Source organism: Melospiza georgiana, chromosome 10 (genome assembly GCF_028018845.1).
Source record: "Melospiza georgiana isolate bMelGeo1 chromosome 10, bMelGeo1.pri, whole genome shotgun sequence".
NCBI lineage: Eukaryota > Metazoa > Chordata > Aves > Passeriformes > Passerellidae > Melospiza > Melospiza georgiana.
This window is the reverse complement of record NC_080439.1, coordinates 6680085-6697428: the sequence shown is the minus strand read 5'-3', so window position 1 is coordinate 6697428 and position 17344 is coordinate 6680085. Positions and strand designations below refer to the sequence as shown.

At 45.6% G+C, this 17344-nt stretch overlaps 1 protein-coding gene across 3 annotated transcripts; it reads left to right on the top strand.

Annotated features, from left to right (window-relative positions):
• The first annotated feature begins 82 nt into the window (after positions 1-82).
• Positions 83-15801, top strand: ZMAT3 (zinc finger matrin-type 3). 3 transcript variants are annotated; one of them, XM_058031288.1, is made up of 6 exons: positions 83-208; positions 5382-5707; positions 7205-7324; positions 9013-9179; positions 9291-9391; positions 10445-15801. In XM_058031288.1, the coding sequence occupies exons 2-6, from the start codon at positions 5438-5440 to the stop codon at positions 10654-10656; spliced, it is 870 nt and encodes a 289-aa protein (XP_057887271.1). In that variant the 5' UTR covers positions 83-208; positions 5382-5437; the 3' UTR covers positions 10657-15801. The 3 variants fall into 3 exon arrangements, with proteins under 3 accessions (XP_057887271.1, XP_057887269.1, XP_057887272.1); XM_058031286.1 differs by lacking the exon at positions 83-208 and adding an exon at positions 1685-1760; XM_058031289.1 differs by lacking the exon at positions 83-208 and adding an exon at positions 2015-2137.
• The last annotated feature ends 1543 nt before the right edge of the window (positions 15802-17344 follow it).

The following is a 17344-nucleotide window of genomic DNA, read 5'->3' as shown; positions in this document are numbered from 1 at the left end:
ACGGGAACCGCGGCGGGGGGAGGCGGGAGCGGGCCGGGGAGCGGGGTGTGCTGGGCAAACGCGGGCTCGTCCTGCCCCGCTTGTTGCCCTGATGTCGCTGACACCCCCGTGCCCTGCACATCGCAGCGCGTCTGGCCCAGTCTTGACCCTTTTCCCACTTGGACCGCCAGGTTTCTTTACAATCAGCTGCCACTGGCATCGAGTTGCTGTACGGGAGTCCGGTGTTTTGTTGAAAGAGCGGCCCGCCAAGCGAATGCCCGTACAAATTAGAAGTCGAAGAGAAATAACATTGTAAATGCGCACTCCCAAGTGGGTGCGGGTTTTCAGGGTGTGAAATGAGAGCGCTAGGCTGGAGTACCTCGGTGAGAGCCAACAAGATGCAACAAGTGAAGGTGGCACTGAGGTGATGATAGCGAGCAGGGACACGGTTAACCCGCGTTATTAATTGTTAGGGCGTTTTGGCAAATCACCCTATTGTCAAGGGGTATTTATCCTTTCAACAACGGAGATGGCATAAGCAAGTTTTAGAGCCAGGTGTGAACATGGTGAGGGCGTTGGTGAATTCTCTAACTTGGAACAGTTCTCCAAGCCCCAGGGTCTAGCATGGGGCCATACTCACAGCCGTGGGCAGGCTGAGATGCTGCAGGCAGCGCTGCCGTGGGTGGGAGCGCCAGAGCAGCCGTGCAGGGCATGGCAGAGCACACCCTGCAAACCCAGGGCACAGCAGGCTCCGGGAGCATTCCTGCTGCCAGACCGCCCCTTTGCTGCTTTGGCTCCACATCACCACGGCTCCTGATTCCCACCTGCAGCATCCTTCCCAAAGGGAGCCTGCCAGAGAGCCAGAGAGGGAATTTCGATAAGGGCATGTAGTGATAGGACAAGGGGGGACGGCTTTAAATTGGCAGAGGGCAGATTTAAATCAGATATTAGGAAGAAATTCTTGACTGTGAGGGTGGTGAGACCCTAGCAACAAGACTGCCCCAAGAAGCTGTGGCTGCCCCATCCCTGGAATTGCTCAAGGCCAGGTTGGACAGGGCTTGGAGCAACCTGGGCTAATGGAGGGTGTCCCTGCCCATGGCAAGGAGGTTGGAATGAGATGGTCTTTAAGGAGACCTTCCAAGCCAAACTCTTCTACGATTCTATGAATCTGGCAAATGGATTTTTTTTTTTAAAGATGTAACAAAAATTAGTAACAATCAGTGTGTCTAACCGTTGGATTGCCAAGTGGGTTGGCTGATGGCTACTGAAAAATCTGGGTGATGGTTTCAGCCTGTAGCGACTTCTCAGCACTTTCCTACTCCAACAAAAAGGGAGAAAAATCAACAGAAACTCCATATGCTTTGAAACAGGGTGGCCCAACCACACGGGTGAGGCCTTGGTGGCTCGAGGGGAAATCATTACTCATTTTGGCTGCGAGCAGCATGAATAAGAAGATGTTTATATATGCAAATCAGGTTCATTGTAACATCTGCTAAAAAAAAAAAAAAGATAATTATATTAGAAAAAGGAAAAAAAAGAGAAAAAATAGTAAATGCTGTTGCGCAGCAGCACGGGTCAGGAGCGAGGACCATGGGAAGCAGCTCCCGGGGGCTGTTTTTGTGCAGCGGTGCCCAGCAGCGCTGGCGCGGGGCGGTTCGCAGCGGCGGCGGGCCCGCCCCAGCCCGGCCCGGGCTCAGCCCCGTCCCGCCCCCGCCGCCGTCACTTCCCGCAGCTGAGAGCGAGCCCGAGCCGGGCCCGGCCCTGCGAGCCCCGGGGCCGCGGTAGGTGCGGGGTGTGCGCGGGGCTGGCGGGGCTGCGCTCGGGGGTGTCCCGCGGATCCCGGCCCGGTGCCGCCGCGTTCCGTTCCGGGCCGTTCCGGGGGTGCGGGTGGCTGTCCCTGCCCCTCGGCTGGGCTCTGTGCCTGTCCGGAATGGTGCGGCGCTGCCGAGAGCTTGCGGCGGTTCCCAGGCTGTAAGGTAGCAGGGATTGTGGTTTTTAATTGCTGTCCAGCCCCCGGAGTGCGAGGCAAGCGGCTTTGCAGGAATGCCTGCGGGGAGTCGGATTTACACCCTGCTTTCTGATACCCCCTTTGACGCAAGGGATGGTTCTGGGCTGCTGAATGTGTGTCCCCATCAGCGGAGGGTCAGCGCACCTTAAGGTAGAGCTGTGCATGCTGTGTGTGTGTTTGGTGCTGCCTTCCGTCCCTGCAGCGTTATAAAACAAGCTGCCTTTCAGGGGAAATGTGTAGGCCCAGCCCGTGGCCAAAGGAAACTTTCTGGCACAATTACATTAAGAGATGTCCATGTATTGATAGATGAGTGAACTTGAGAAGAAATGCTTCCTGTAGCAGTGAAAACTCACCGCTTGTTCACCATTTCTGCTTCTTTCATCTCTGTTATTAGTTGCCTCAGCTGCATTTCAAAAACAATTCTGGTGGGAACACGTAGATTTTTCACTGTGCTTTATTCTTTTCTCCAAGCAAAGTCAAGCCATGCCTTCCCCATCCTTAGACGTGAGGCCAGAGCAGCTCCTTTCCCAGCCCTGGGGAGGTTTCTCCCCTTTAGGTGGGCATCACCAGGCTGTGGCACTGGGTCTCCTCCTCCAGTGCTGCCCTTGGGATGCCCCAAGGAAAGGAGGGAGCACCTGTGCCCCTCTCATCCTCTCAAGGACAAGTGGCATGGCGTGGGAGTGTATCCTGGCATGGCTGAGCTCTGGCAGGTGCTGTCCTCAGGCAGAACGGCTCCTCAGCCCACCCTGCAGAGCTGCAGGTCCGTACCCTGCCTTGGGCTGTGCTGGTTGGGGTCCCTGGTGATGGAGGTGCCTTGTTCCTTTGCTGTGTCCTAGGGAAAAGATTTTACAGCTTCTCATGTGAAGGGAAAGGAGGAGTTAAAAATGTTCCTTTTCCTTCTCCTGTAACAACCAGCAGTGTTTAAAGGGACCTGTAAATACACTGATTTTTATTTTCTTATTTATAATACCAGTAAGAGAGAAATGAACATAACTTGAGCAATTTCAGTGGTTAAAGATCACCATCAGAGGAAAACCAGAATTGCATACATTGCATAAGCCAAATCAAGAAGTCTTACTGTGGAAATTGCTCATGCAGCCTTAATTTTATTTTCAGACAGCTGCTTACTTTAGGAAACAGTAAATGACCCTACAGTTAAAGATTTTCTAAGAGTATTACATTATACCTTTCCCCCTGTAGATATAGATCCTGTAAGCACTGTTTCCTCTTGTATATGACAAATCCCATTTGTGACAGTTGCAGAAAAATGCAATGCAACAAATGCTCATGCAAAATTAAGCAGATGAATCTCAATTGCCATTTACTGTGCATCTCTTTATGTTGTTCTATGGAGTATTTGGCTATAATTTACTCTCATTTTAAGGTAAGAGGCCCATTATACTCATGTAATAAAACTCTGAAATTAGCTGGCATGCTTACCTGCTTGCATAGTTGATTTAAACTGCCTTGATAGGCCTGTGTTATGATGTATTTAACCAACATGAATATGAACTTGTTCCATCTGTAGTCCCACAGAAATTAATTAGACTGTCTACAGAGTACTAGTTGAGGAAAATAAAGATAAAAAAGTTGTCTTCTGTTCTGTTTAACCAGGGTCATGTGTGCTGAAAATAGGAAAGGGGTTAGGTAACACTACAGAATTTACACTGTTGATGGATGATTTGCAGCACCATTCCTGTGTGTCCTCTTCCTTCTTTGTGGTGGATTCCAGCTCTGAAATTTTGCAGAGCCTTGGTGGTGGAGGAATAATATAAATATGAAAACTCATGGTGGCTCTGTTACTGCCTTAAAACATTGTCCCCAAGCCAGTGCATACTGCCTTTAAAAAAAAATTAAATCTTTTTCCTTACCTTTAATATTAGTAATAAGTGAACTGCCTCCAGTCTTGTATTAGAGTAAGTTTGGATTTGAGATAAACATTTCAGAAATGATTTTGTCACTTGAATGCTTTAGTTCCATTCATTCATTCATTTAAATTATGTTTTATTTTTCCTAACAGAACAGATCTCTCTGGGAAGAGAGATCCAAAGATAACACAGTACCTAAAATTGCAGGCTTCAACTGGGATTTTCCATAGCTTGAGTGTGGAAGGTATTTATCTTCAGCTAATTTTAGCAGATTGAAAATCCCGGAAGTTACCCCAGATAAATGCTCTCTGCTTCTGCAGGTTCCTAAATGCCTTTGAAGTCCCTATTTTCTAAAGCAACTGAGGAACAAAATTCCTTGGTGGCATTTCATTTACTTTTCCCTAATTTTACACAAGCGTTGCTTTAAAATGCAGACGTGTCTCTTTATTTGCTTAAACAAATGAACAAAGCCCAGAGCATAAACATGGTTGGTGCTAGTGCAGCCCTAGCTGGGAGTGATCTGCAAAGGCCAAGATAATGCTTCTCTTGATCCCAGTGTGCCACTGAACAGGATTTGTTATGATAAGAAGCTAATAAGACATGAACAAAAGTAGCTATGCCTTAATTCATAATGTCACTGCTCTGTATTATTCTAGGGATGTTCATCTGGGCCGTAGATGTGATTTATAAACTTTAATTAAATAAATCTCTCAGAACCTCTTGTTGGAAATGTGGAGCTAGTTCTAATAACTTGAATTAACTGAGAAATAATTGAATAAAGGTTTACATGAGATAAGTTCTCCATTTTGCAGAACAGATGTAGCTTTAAATGTTGCATTGCTTGTAGTTAGTAATGGAAATGTGAAAAATAGCTCAAGGTCGTTCAAGAAGACCATGGGAGAGAGCCCTTGGGAGCTGACTGTGTACAACAAGGTGTGCTCCAGCTCATTCCCACTCTGTCTCTTTTGTTGTCTTACTGGAGAAAAGCTTTTCCTCAGTAAAGTCTGTGTGAGTATTTGAGGGATAGCTGCGTTTATGTATTTTGCATCTACCTATATACAATAAATCTGCTTTGAAGTATTTGGGTTCTTTGTAAATGTCCATTGCAGTAGTCTGCTGTAGTATTTGTTTAGGTTCTGGAGAGTGAGCTTGTCCTTGGGCTCCCAAAGGAGCATGTGGGCAGTGCTTGTGTCCCCCCAGTGACACAGCTCTGTGTGCTGTGCATGGTCCCCACTTCTCGTGGGCATGGGGCAGTGGGGGGAGTGTGCTGTTGTCAGGTGCTGTGGGTGTCAGGAATCTTCACCTGCCAGGGGACCCACTTCTTATATAAGTGTCTTGTAATCTGGCCCTGCTTGTCTGGGATGCTGCTGTTCCCGTGGGCGGCAAAGTGTTGCAAACTGACTTTATCCTGCTTGGCATTTTGAAAAGGCATGAAGTAGAGGCAGTGGAGTTACAGGAATTGCCCCTGGATCCTTGATGTTCCTGTTCTTGTTGCTTATTTCAGCATTTGTGTCTTTCTGGTCTAGATCTGAAGAAGACTCCTTCTCCTTCAGCAGTAGCATGCCCATAGTCTTCCTGGCCAATGATTCTTCTACAGCAAGCAGGACTTCTTCCTCATCCTGAGAAGCCTTCATCCCTTCCTATGTCAGTGGCTACAAGGCCAAGAGCCAGCTCACCACTGTCCCCACCAAAGTCTCTGGGACTGGGGCCTTCCTTTCATCACACACAAGAGGAGGAACTTGCCAAGGTGGTGGAGCAGGACCCTATGCTGGAGGAACTATGTAAGCCCCTGTGCTGTAAGCTTTGCAATGTCACTCTGAACTCGGCCCAGCAAGCCCAGGCTCATTACCAGGTAAGGAGAGCAGCAGGAGGCTCAGCTTTTGGGGCTGCTGCATCTGCAGCTTGTGGAGACATTCCTGTGCCAGCACAAGCACTGCCAGCAGCGTTGCTGTGGCAGCACAGAGGGAAGTGTGGGCTAATGCAGGAGGACTAACTCAGCTTCTCAAGGGGGTTTTGAGTGCTGCACATGAACAGCAGCATTCAAGTTGCTCATCTGGAGCTTCCTCTGCACCACCTCATGGACTGAAACTGCTCTGTAGACATATCTTCACCCTGCTTGGATTTGCTGGTTGTCCAGACATGCTGCAGTGCTTTCTTTTAAGGTGTTGTTACTGGAGCTTTTAGCAAAAATGCTGTCTGTGGGGACAGAGAAGTGGTGCCAAGATGGCATGGGTGAAAAAGCAGACACTTGTGATTTTTCCTTTGTTTTATGCAACCTGTATTTGACATCTGCACTAGTTTAGTAAAATTGACCTTCTGATTCCAGACATGATTTTGTGAGGCCTGGACAGGTGTTTTCTGCTGGATCCAGCTGTGCCATTAGGAAAGGAGCTGCTGCCATGTGTTTATCAGGGTCTCCTTTCTGAGGCTATGCACAGCACTGATCTGGTGGGGCCTTTTATGCAAACACTCTCATCAGCTGGGTTGGCTCAGATCAGATTTATTTTGTTTAAGCTGATCTTGTTGACTTGCCTGGTATAGGGTAAGGACTCTTTGCATATGATTCTTGCTGAAAGATAGAGCATGTCAGCCTTGCATTACCCCATTTTCCTACACCCTCTCTGCCTGGTGCTATGTTTGCATGAGTATTGGAAATAGTGACTTTCTCCACCAGTGAATGCAAAAGGGTGATTGTCCATAATCTCAGGACACCAGACCCAAATTTCAGATTTGCTGTTGGCCCTGAAAAAGTGGTATCCTGCTGGTGAAAGGGTGGGTTGGATTGGTGTTACACTTCTAACATCTTACTTTTGCAGAATTTCTGCCATGATGGGACAGAAGTGATTTTTTACATATTGCATTTGCCTTTCTGTGCATCCACAATATGCATGTACATAATCTCATGTTTCAGGCTTTCAGAACACCAAAAACACTTGTATGTTTTTAAAGAGAAAATAAAATACGATGTGGGTTTTAAGTTCACTCATGTTTTAACTCAAGTTTGCGGTGTCATGAAATGTGTGTTGTGTGTTCAGGTTTATCAAAAAAAGGTGTAAAGCATTTGATAGTCTCAAAAATACTGGTTTTAAGTGAAATGGAAACAGACTTAGAAACTAATTGTAAACTTATTGAGAAAATCAGTTGAAGATGAGGCCCAGTTATTCTAGGTGTTGAGCATTTTGGAGACAGGGAGGAATGTCTGCATTTCTTGAATTCAGAGCTGGGTGACAGCTCCTTTACCTTAGCTGCCACCTTCATGGGCACTTTCTCATTTCAGTCTCTGGATCCTTTGTCTTTCAGAGTAAGACACTATTATTAGGACAGTGATTAATCTGGGTTATCTTTGCAGGGTAAGAACCACAGTAAGAAGCTGAGGAATTACTATGCTGCCAACAGCTGTCCGGCACCTGCCAGGATGAGTAATTCTGTTGAGCCTGCCCCACCTCAGGTTGTCACCCTTCCAACTCAGGTAAGGCATGGCAAGGGGACTGAGATCATGCTTGCTTGTCACCTAACCCCAGTAAGGATAACCAGATCTCAGGCTTGAGGATTACTGCAGGAGTTGGGAAAGAATTTTCCTTGTGATGGCACAAGATGGTGGAAATGGCCCGTTGTGAGCTGTTTGCTTTCCTTTGAAGACGCAGATATTGATCTGCCCTTGCAGCACAATGTTGGACTTCAAGTGTTCTATTTCTGCCTGGCAAATACTTTGATTGCTAGGTAAGTCTGATGTGCTGCTGATTATAGCTTTGTAAGGGCAGGTATAGAACAGAATTGCTGGAATTGGATTTGGATGTGAGGGTGTGGCATCTGCTCTGCACAATCATCCCTCTGTTGTGTGGGGGAAGCCTACATGGAAAAAGTGCTTTGGTGCTCCTACACCCATTGCCCAGGGCTGTTAGCTAATTCCTCTTTTGTTACTCCTTTTGAAGTGCTCATTCCTGTGTGCAGAGTGAATGGATTGTTCCCTCAGTGATCCAGATTAATTCTGTTTTGGGCACATTAGAGGAAAAAAGAGCTGTTTTTTGCTATCTCCTTCTAGAATTCATCCCTTGGGTTTATCATGAGATGTGACAGCTAACCTGGCTTTTGCCTGTGACTGTGCAGGGATTGAAGCTGCAACATAAGCCTGTGCTGCCTGTAGGGAAGCAGAGATCATTTGCAGAGTGACAGACTGTTCTTGGCCAGAGGGAGATTTGGCCCCGTGTAAACTGGCATTGCAGCTCATGGCTGTGAACTGGGATGGTGTGGGGTCCTGCCCAGGGCATGGAGATGTGCTGCTGTACCTGCCAGGGTATCTGGTGGTGTGTTTTTTAATGGAGGAAATGGCCCATGGCAATAAAAATACCTCTAGGGCCATGTGAGGGTTCACATTGTAAGCCAGAAATCAGAACTGTGTGTCTCTAAGTTTGAGCAGTGTCAAAGGAGATGTGACAGAATGTTGGTTTGTCAAGTGCTGCAGTGACATGGCCGCATGAATCACTGCTGCTGCACTGTTTACAAAACACTTTTGCCTGGATGTGACGTGCTGAGGAGGCATGGCTCCTGCCTGGATCACTGTATGTGGTCTGACTCCACAGACACATGAAGGTGTCCTTCCTATAGCAGCAGCTACTCATGTGAGACTTCCTTTGAAGTCTGGATCCAGGTGTCCTCCCACCTGAAGGTTAAGGATCAGAGGTTTGGCAGCTTTGCTACTGGTTTTTTTTCCCTCTTGCTGTGGTCAGGGAGCTGTAAAGACAGGGTGCTGTGGAGAGATTAGATGGACTGTAAATAGGAGAGAGAAGCACCTCTACCTTTCAGTGAGTGTTCTTAAGAGTGAAAGTCACTGCTCATCAGCTCCCAGCAGTTAGGAGTTAAATCATTGCTGTGATGTAAACAAACTCTGTGGCTGTTGCAGAGCTGTTTGTTCAGATTGCTTTTCTCTCCACCTCAGGCCAGGCATTTGCAGGCTCTCCTGGAGGCAAGGCAAGAACAATGCATTTTGTGTAAGAACACTTTGGGGACAACTTGAGAATGTCCTAATCCATGGGTTTTAATTCCAGCTCTCCTGCTGTCTGATGAGAACGGCAGTGGTCTCAGTCCCTGTGATTGAAACATTTCAGCTTATATTTAACCTTCTTGTGTTTCACATGCTGTCTCTCCCTTTGCTGCTAGATGGGATCCAGCAAGCCAGGTGGCCGAGTGATCTTGGCTACAGAGAATGATTACTGCAAGCTTTGTGATGCCTCATTTAGCTCCCCGGCTGTGGCTCAGGCTCACTACCAGGGGAAGAATCACGCCAAGCGGCTGCGCCTTGCAGAGGCACAGAATAACTCGTTCTCGTAGGTATTGTTCAACCTCATGCTCAGGCTGAAAGCGTGTGCCAGTGTCTCTGGCAGCCCTTTTGTCAGAATACCCTGAATTGCAGCTGTTCATATTTGTGTAATCTGCAGGGATGCCTCAGAACTAGGCAAACGAAGGGCAAGGAAAGAAGGGAATGAATATAAGATGATGCAGAACAGGAGAAACACGTATGCGGTTCAGAACAACACAGGTAACTTGGATCTTGCATCTATTCTGTAGCTGGAATAGTAATTAATAATAAATAGACTTGGTTTTCTTCTGTTTCTGAGATCTGTTTTAGCAGAGTCAGGTTGTGAAAGGAGCTGGTCCAAGCTCTGCTGATCCTTCATGTCTGCATGGTTTTTTTTCCCCAGCTGCTAAAGTTGCTTTGTTTTGTCTGCCTGCTTGTTAGTTCTTTTTCTCAGTTTGTAACTTAATTTACCATCTGCCTGTCTCTAAGGCTGCTCTAAATGGTGACAGTTTTCCTGCTTTATTTTCTTGGCAGGTGGCCAGGTGCTTTGACTCCTACTGTGGCACATCAACCTGTACTTGCACTCCCATGACCAGAATGAGAGAGCATGTTAGCCTCCCTCTAAGACCATCTGTTCCTAGCATAGAGTCCTTCCTCAGGTGTTAGATACTAACTTTGCCTCTTTACTATGATTTAAAGAGTGTATTACAGCCTCCAGCTGGGCATCTATTTCTCTTTTTCACTTTAAGTTGTTTTACAAGCACACTTTAGCTGTAACCCTGATTCCTGGTGAAGCTCGGTTTAATCACATCATTCTAATCACTGTCATGTGGAAAAGATAAATCTTTTAAAGTTTTACTAAATATAATTTTGAGTTTTAAACTGAGGCAGCTTGTTATAATCAAAAGACTGTTCCAGTTGTGGAATTAGATGGTTAAGAAAAAAAGTATTGCTTAATTATTAAATTAAGTTGTTAAAATTATTAAGTTCTTAAAAATTAATAAATTATTAACCAATAAATTATTGGCTTCCTGATTTTCAATAAGACCCAGGCATTAAGCCCACTCTACTACTTTATAAAATTCCATGTGCTGTCCTATGTGCTGCACCTCCGTAAATCTGGAAACCAGCAGAGGAGTTGTGGGGAAAATACGGATTGATTCTAATCTGCTAAAGAATCAAATCTTTAATTGAAAAGCACACATCCATTGGACTTAGGCATTGTCACTGAGCTGCCTCAAGCTTTGATTCCTCACAGGTAAACCAGGCTTTTCTTTTGTGTCGTGTCCCCAGGTCCCTACTTCAACCCGCGCTCGCGGCAGAGGATCCCCCGTGACCTGGCCATGTGCGTGACGCCCAGCGGGCAGTTCTACTGCTCCATGTGCAACGCTGGGGCCAGCGAGGAGCTGGAGTTCAGGCAGCACCTGGAGAGCAAGCAGCACAAGAGCAAAGTGTCCGAGCAGCGCTACCGGAACGAGATGGAGAACCTGGGCTACGTCCAGTGACGCGCCGCCCTCGGTAGTAGTTTGCAACTAGAGCAGCTTGTCTCTCGCCTGCTGTTTGCCACGTGCCCTGCTTTGTGCTCCATTGGGTAGGAGTATGCTCTGAGCTGTACATGTAACACCTGCAAACTTACTGGTATGGTTAGGTTTTTTTTCTATCATAGTCGGCAGGATGACGCTGTGCAGGACATGAAGTGTTTTTGGTGTTTGTTTGCTAATTATCTAAGGCTCTTCATTGTGTTGAGTGGCAGGGAGGAACTGTGTCTTCTCCCTGGCCTTCTGCATGAATATGCAAAGCCCAAGAAGTGCTGGAAACTTCTGTGGTCCTACTACATGGGTGGACCGTGTGTAAAGCCCACTCCCCTCTTGGCACACCACAGAGCAGTGCTCCAGAATGCTTCCCTATGGCAGACTGACTCTCTGGGCAGCTTGTAAAAGAGGGGAAGGAGTAGGGCCTGTGAATGTGTGAATTAGGTGGTGTATTTGTCCACACTTTGCTGCTTCTGGCCCCCATTACAGTCCAGAGTAGGTTCTTTCCACATCCTTGTAGAAAGGCTGTGCATACCTCTTCTCCTTGGAGGATCTTTCCTCTTACTGCTTCCTCTGCGATGCAGATTCCATTCTGAACATCTGACATGGATTTCAGCTGATTAGCCCCATTCAGAAATACTCTTCTACTCTTGATATTGTTGCCTGGACACCTTAATATACCATGGGTGTAGCTCATCTCCCTGATCTCTGGGGATCTCAGTGGCTTAATGAAGTGAACTGGAAAGCAAACCTGCTCAGGTGAGATGTGCTGTGCTCTGATTCTGCCTTAGAATGAGTCAGGTTGAGAATAGATAGAAGGAGCTGTCAGCTGTGATTTCTTTGCATGTTGGTGTAGAAGAGAGCAAGAGTTGGTCTCTGGCCTGCAGTCCTTGCTCTGGAAGAGCAGAGCTGCCTGGACTCTGGGTAGCAGATACTGGTGTGTCCCACTTCCATGCCATTCCCTGGGCTAAGCCTAATGGGTGTTTATAGAGCAAAGATGAAACTTCTAGCTTTGAACTAGAGCTACCAATATTGGTTGACTTACCCCCCTCTTTCTTTTTCCATCTCAGGATGGTTTTTAATTCCATTCCTTGGTGTATACTTGACTGTTCCAGGGACCATCAAAAATCCAAAGTTATGTAGGATTTAAATGTCAGGGTGATGATTGACTGTTTGAGTAACAGCTTTCTGGCCTCATGGAAGTATTCAAGAAACTTGTTAAGCAACTTTTGAATTGTAGACAAACTCAGAAGGTGTGTGTGTGTTTGTTTTGATATTCCTTAGCAAAAGTAGGAAGGGGAAAAAGAGCAGAAATAGGGTTGTTAATTATTCTTCTGCTTGTTTGGGTAGATGTGAGGAGCTGTGATTGGAGTCCAGTTCAGTGTCATTAAACATGGTCTCCAGTGGCAGGTGCAGCACGTAGGTGGCTTTTGTTGGACCTGATCCCCCACTGTGCTGCTGGGACTGTGCACTGGTGCAGCTTCACTGACTTCAGTGGCAGGTGCAGAGAGAGGGTCCAGGAAGCACCATGGCTCATCTCTCACCCCTCTTCAGGCAGCTGGAACTGGATGCAGCTCCATTAGTTTCAGTAGGATTTTAGCAGGGATGAATTGTTCCTAGTGCATAGTGTTGAAGGTAGCCTCCCCCTCCTTTTATTGCCATTCTGATCCTGCCTCTTGCATTCCAGAAGGACTTTCTGCTTGCCTTAAAAAATGAAGAATGAGTAACAAAAAAAAAAATAAAATCCAGATAGTCTTCATTCATCTTCCTAGTCCACCTTCAAAAGGTCTGTTGCACTTGGCTGCTCCTCAGAAATTAAATATTGTTTTCTTCAGCTCCCTGAGTGAGCATCAGGGAGCCATACAACCTGAATGCAGCCTTCCTGAATCCAGGCAAGGTGAGTGCTTGCAAAGTAGTTGAGCACAACCCCCTAGATCATTCTTGCCCTGCAGATAGAGGCAGAGGAATGGGTGTCCTCATGAATGGGATTCCTTCCCCTCCTTTGTGCAAAACCCAGTTAAATGGGGTTTGTGCCCTGCAGCAGGTGAGAAGGTAGAACAGGTGCCCAGGTTGTAGAGCACTCACTGAACAGTTCTGACAGCTTTGTAAGTCTGTTTCCTCTGTGCTTTCCTGCCCCTGCCTCACCCTCTGTGTAGCCTTGAAGAACATTTGCCTTTCCAGAATCTCTCATCAGCCTTTCCCCCTCATCATTTGTATTGACAGAAGGGCTCTGGTTTTCTCTTTGTGTCCTGTCCTTAGGTTTGCCAGTCTGACACCACTGTCCAGAGGGGCAGAGGGAGTTAGATGAGCCTTACCACAATGTGCTTCAGCACAGTGATCCCTGCATTATGGTTAAACATCCCTCTGGCTGTAAATTAAAGCATGGCATTTCCTACAGGCTGCAATTAGTAGCAGAAAAACAACCCTTTGTGAAATATGAGCTGGAGGAGCTGTAGGTACTGCTGCTGTCTGGCTTATTGCTAGGGATGAGGAGGCATTTTTGCTTGCTTTCACATGTCCCAAAAATCAGCTGTTCTCCACTTAGCTTTGGTTACTGCTCCTACTCCCAGCCCAGCCATCTGCTCCTCATTTGGCATTTCCAGTGGCTGCTGGAGGTGTCAAAACCTGGTTTGCTCCAGCTGTGCAGAAGTGCCACAGCCCAGTGCTGGTGCTTTTGGGAAGGTGTATGAGGGATGTGCAGGGAGCTGTTCTTGCAGGCTCCTCTCTGCTTGGGGCTGAGTCTGGCTTGGAGTGGTGGCTCCAGTCTGCCCTGAACAGAGAAGCCTGAACCTGCTTTGTTCTGTTCAAGGGAGTGCAAGTGAATGTGATCATCCTGGACATTTCAGAGTGGTGGCTTGTAGAGCAGGGGTACAGCAGGCAGTGGGACTCAGGTAGGACAGATTTCCTCCATGGAAGGAAAGATGTCTTGCTGGGAGAAGCAGCTGAGACTGGCTTTGCCCCAGTGCTCTGATGTGGCCCTTCCTGCAAGCTGCCAAAGCTTTCCTCTCCCCCTTCAGCATTGCTTAGTGGCTTGTGATCTTCCCACTCCCCTTTCAGCATAGGAAGTTGCTGACTGCAAAGAGAAAACACCCAACCTCCCCATTGTCCTTAGGGTTCAGGACAATCCAAACTCATACTCGTCAACATTAGATACTGAGTAGCTCCTGATTTTATTTCTTTTTGTGAAAGGTGTTCTCCAAACCCCTGTTCAAAAAATACTGAAAACACATTCTGGGCAAACCCTTTTGACAAAGGTGGGCTGGGGAGAACACTGTACAGCTGAAGTGCCATTTTCCAGACCCAGATAATCTTTTTCTCATGTTAAACCAAGTACCAAACCCAAGAAACAGGACTTCTGTGAAGCTGTCACATTGGCCAGTAGGTTAATGACCTTTGCTGCTAGAAACAAAATGTAAATCAATATGCTCATATTTATTTTACTGTGCTGACCACTAGTTGATTTGTTAATATTTAAGGCATTATGCTGTAGGTTGTTTTTAAATGGAGAAATTCTACATTGCACTTTGCTTTTGGATCAGAACAATTATTTATTGTATTTGTGAAAATGTTTTTCCTCCCACATAGCTGTTTTTGTTTTTCCCTTGATGCAAAAAACCCAACCAGACCCAAACAGCAAAATCCACCCCAAATCCCCCCAACCAAATCTGACCTCTGGATCTTTGTTTCTTTTCATGCTAAACAAGATGGGGATTTCCTTGCAACTTGTTATTAAATGTCAATTTCCAATTCCTTTTTCCTCAAATGATTCCTTTGCTAACTTGGGATGTTATTTTTAGAGCCACAGAGTTCATGCTTCATTTAAACATTCATTTCTTTTAAGGCAAGGAAGTAAACCATGTGGAATCCATGAATTTGTGAGGAGTATGAAAGTGATAATATTTTCTTTGTATTAGGCATTAGCTTTTGTTTTACATTCTGCACTAACGAGTAAATCTGTTACAATCTTGCCTAACATTGGTCTGTTTTTGACTTTTTGCTTTCTTCATGCACATTGAAAGGAGCCCTGAAAACTTCTGTGGAGTTGCTTAGGATGGTCATCAGTGTAACAAAAGGCAGATTTTTTTCTGTAAAGCTGCTTATTTCCTTTCCTAGATGCCCATTATAGGGCATTAGAAGGGAAAGCTATTGCCATAAGCATGGATTCATATTTTAGCTTACTAATGCTTGATGTCCCTTTGCTACATTACTTAAGTGATGCTCTCACTGTAACCAATGGGAATTTTGCCTGGGTCAAGAGTAAATTAAATACCCAAGGCAGAGATATTTTGTTGGCTGGGGCCAGGCAAGGTACATTGCTGAGTTTGTCTTTTCCTCCTCCATTTGGATTACAACACTCTTATGGTTTTGCTTTTTGAGGACCATTGATCTGGTTCTGTAAGGATTTGGTCTTGCTCCAGCTAAAATAGTTTGAAGTACCTTGACTTTAGTTGAGTTAGGAGCAAGGCTTGATAACCTTCAGGAATTTCTCACTGCTGATGTTTTATATGTGTTTTTTGGTTTGTGATTTTTGTTTTTTTTTTTTTTTTTATTTTACAACCACATATACAAGGATGCTCTGGATGAGATGGAGATGTGTTGCTGATTATGGAAAAACAAATGCCATGGTTGCCAAAGGATAACAGAAAGTGGAGAAATAGGGGCCTGGTTTCTTTGAAGTTAGTGGCTGAGCTTCTTTTATTTTGAGCTGGGCTTACCACCTGCATAAAGTTAGAAGGGAAAATAAAATCCACTTTGAAATGAATGTGGGCAAACAGTAGTTCTGGGAATCTCTCCTTTAAAAAATGTATCACAGCTAAAATTGTGTCGGCTTACCTGAAATATCTGCAGGTAGAGACAGAACTGAATTTTTGAAAATAAAGTCAGCTTTTCAGTTGTATTTTGCAGGGGAAAAATGACTTGATTTAATTTCCTTCTGCATCTGTCCAGCAACACCATTTACAAGTGCTTTGAACATGTTTCATCTAGAGCCTTCTTGTCAGGTTGTTTTGTACATTTTTCCTTATTTCCTTTATATTGTACTGACCCCCGTGAGGGAATACTTGATGAAAATGAATTTTTTTTTTCTTCTTCATTATATAATAAACCATATTGCTCTTACCATTGCACTGCCCTGATGTTTGGTATTGCTGCTGCTCATGGCTGGACTGGGAATGACTGGGTTAGCCCAGCACTGAGTGCAACTACATGAACATGTTTTCACACACTGATAAAGGAGTATAATTCAAGTAGAATGCGTTACTCTGGAGGAGGGTCAGTGTACTTCCAGCTCTTACTGAAAGCCAGCTCAGAGCTGCCTTGGCTTTGGGAGGGTTTGGAAGTGCTCAGCATCTGCAGGATGGGAGCCAGGAGGACACAAAAGGCTCTGTGTGTCTGTGCTTTCCCCTTGAGTGGACATCACAAGCTCTGCTACAGCCCCAGGCAGAACCATGGACTGACTTTCAACTCTGGCTGTGAAAAGGTGGGGACAAGCTGAGCCTGACACTTACATTTGCACATTTTTTTACCAGAGTGCTGTTTCCCCTTTCATTACTTGAGGGCTCCAGAAGAGCATATGCTTGTGCAGCATAAATGACTTTCCAAACTGAAAGGACATTCTGAGTGGAGCCTTGGAAGCAGGGAAAATCTGGGTTTTTTGAGTTCAGCTCAGGTAAGAGCAAAGCACAGCCCTTGTGTGCTGCTGCAGCTGTGCTGTTGGTGCAGTGAGGTGTTGGCCTCAGGGGCAGTGCCCTGGGGACACACCAGAGGCATTTGGGGTGTGACTGCTGTGTAAAGGCAGCTGTGAGCAGGGATGTGTCCCTGCACTCCCCTGTCCTCTCCTATTCCAGGCATTGGGCCCTTACAGAGAACACTGATGCTGCTGAAATTATCCTGATTTACCTTCTGGGATGAGAGCTGCCTCTGTGACTTCTTAGGTGTGCTTAGGTGACTTCTTCTGTGCTAACAGTGAAATGCTGGAGGTTTTATGTGTTCTCTCTCACAGTAAATAGAGTCATAAAAACTTGTAAGTGCAGTTTAATGTTAAATCTCACCCCAGCCCTTCACTGTTTATGTTTATCTGGGCTGTGTTTGGTCATCCTGGAAACCAAACCCCTACAAAGCAGCACATCCCCATGATCAGGTTGCTCTCTTAAAGCACTGCCTTTTTAATACTTGCATGTGGTAATTGTATTTTATACCAATTCTGTAGCAATTTGGTACAGCCAAAAACCATGGTGATACCTGGGCAACCTAACTGAGAGTCACAGGCATTTGCTGAATAATTCAGCATATAAAATACTACGAAATAAAGATGAAAATCATAGACTGTGTAATTTGGAAGCATAAATAGCTCTTCTTCTGCTTCTACAATTACCCTGTTGTCTAAGGATTTCACATCGTTGTCCTGTAACATGTTACAATTGAGGAAGTAAAATTTGGGAGAAAAAATTATTTGTCCAGAAAGTCTGTGGCTGAAAAGGAAAGTTGAACTCAATGCTTTTGAATGCCAAGCTGCTGTCCCTGCCTTCTCTCCATCTAGCCTCCCTGCTCCCAGGATGATGAAAGTGACTGGATTTTAAAACCAATTTGATTAATAATAGTTGGATTTGCATTGTTCATGTAGTGGCTTTATAAAGCATTAGGACTTTGGCATGTGGTTTAA

Coding starts and splice junctions, on each gene's coding strand:
- ZMAT3 (XM_058031288.1), top strand. CDS start 5,438: ATGATTCTTCTACAGCAAGCAGGACTTCTTCCTCATCCTGAGAAGCCT. Junction 5,708..7,204: donor AAGCCCAGGCTCATTACCAG/GTAAGGAGAGCA, acceptor TTATCTTTGCAG/GGTAAGAACCACAGTAAGAA. Junction 9,392..10,444: donor TGCGGTTCAGAACAACACAG/GTAACTTGGATC, acceptor TCGTGTCCCCAG/GTCCCTACTTCAACCCGCGC.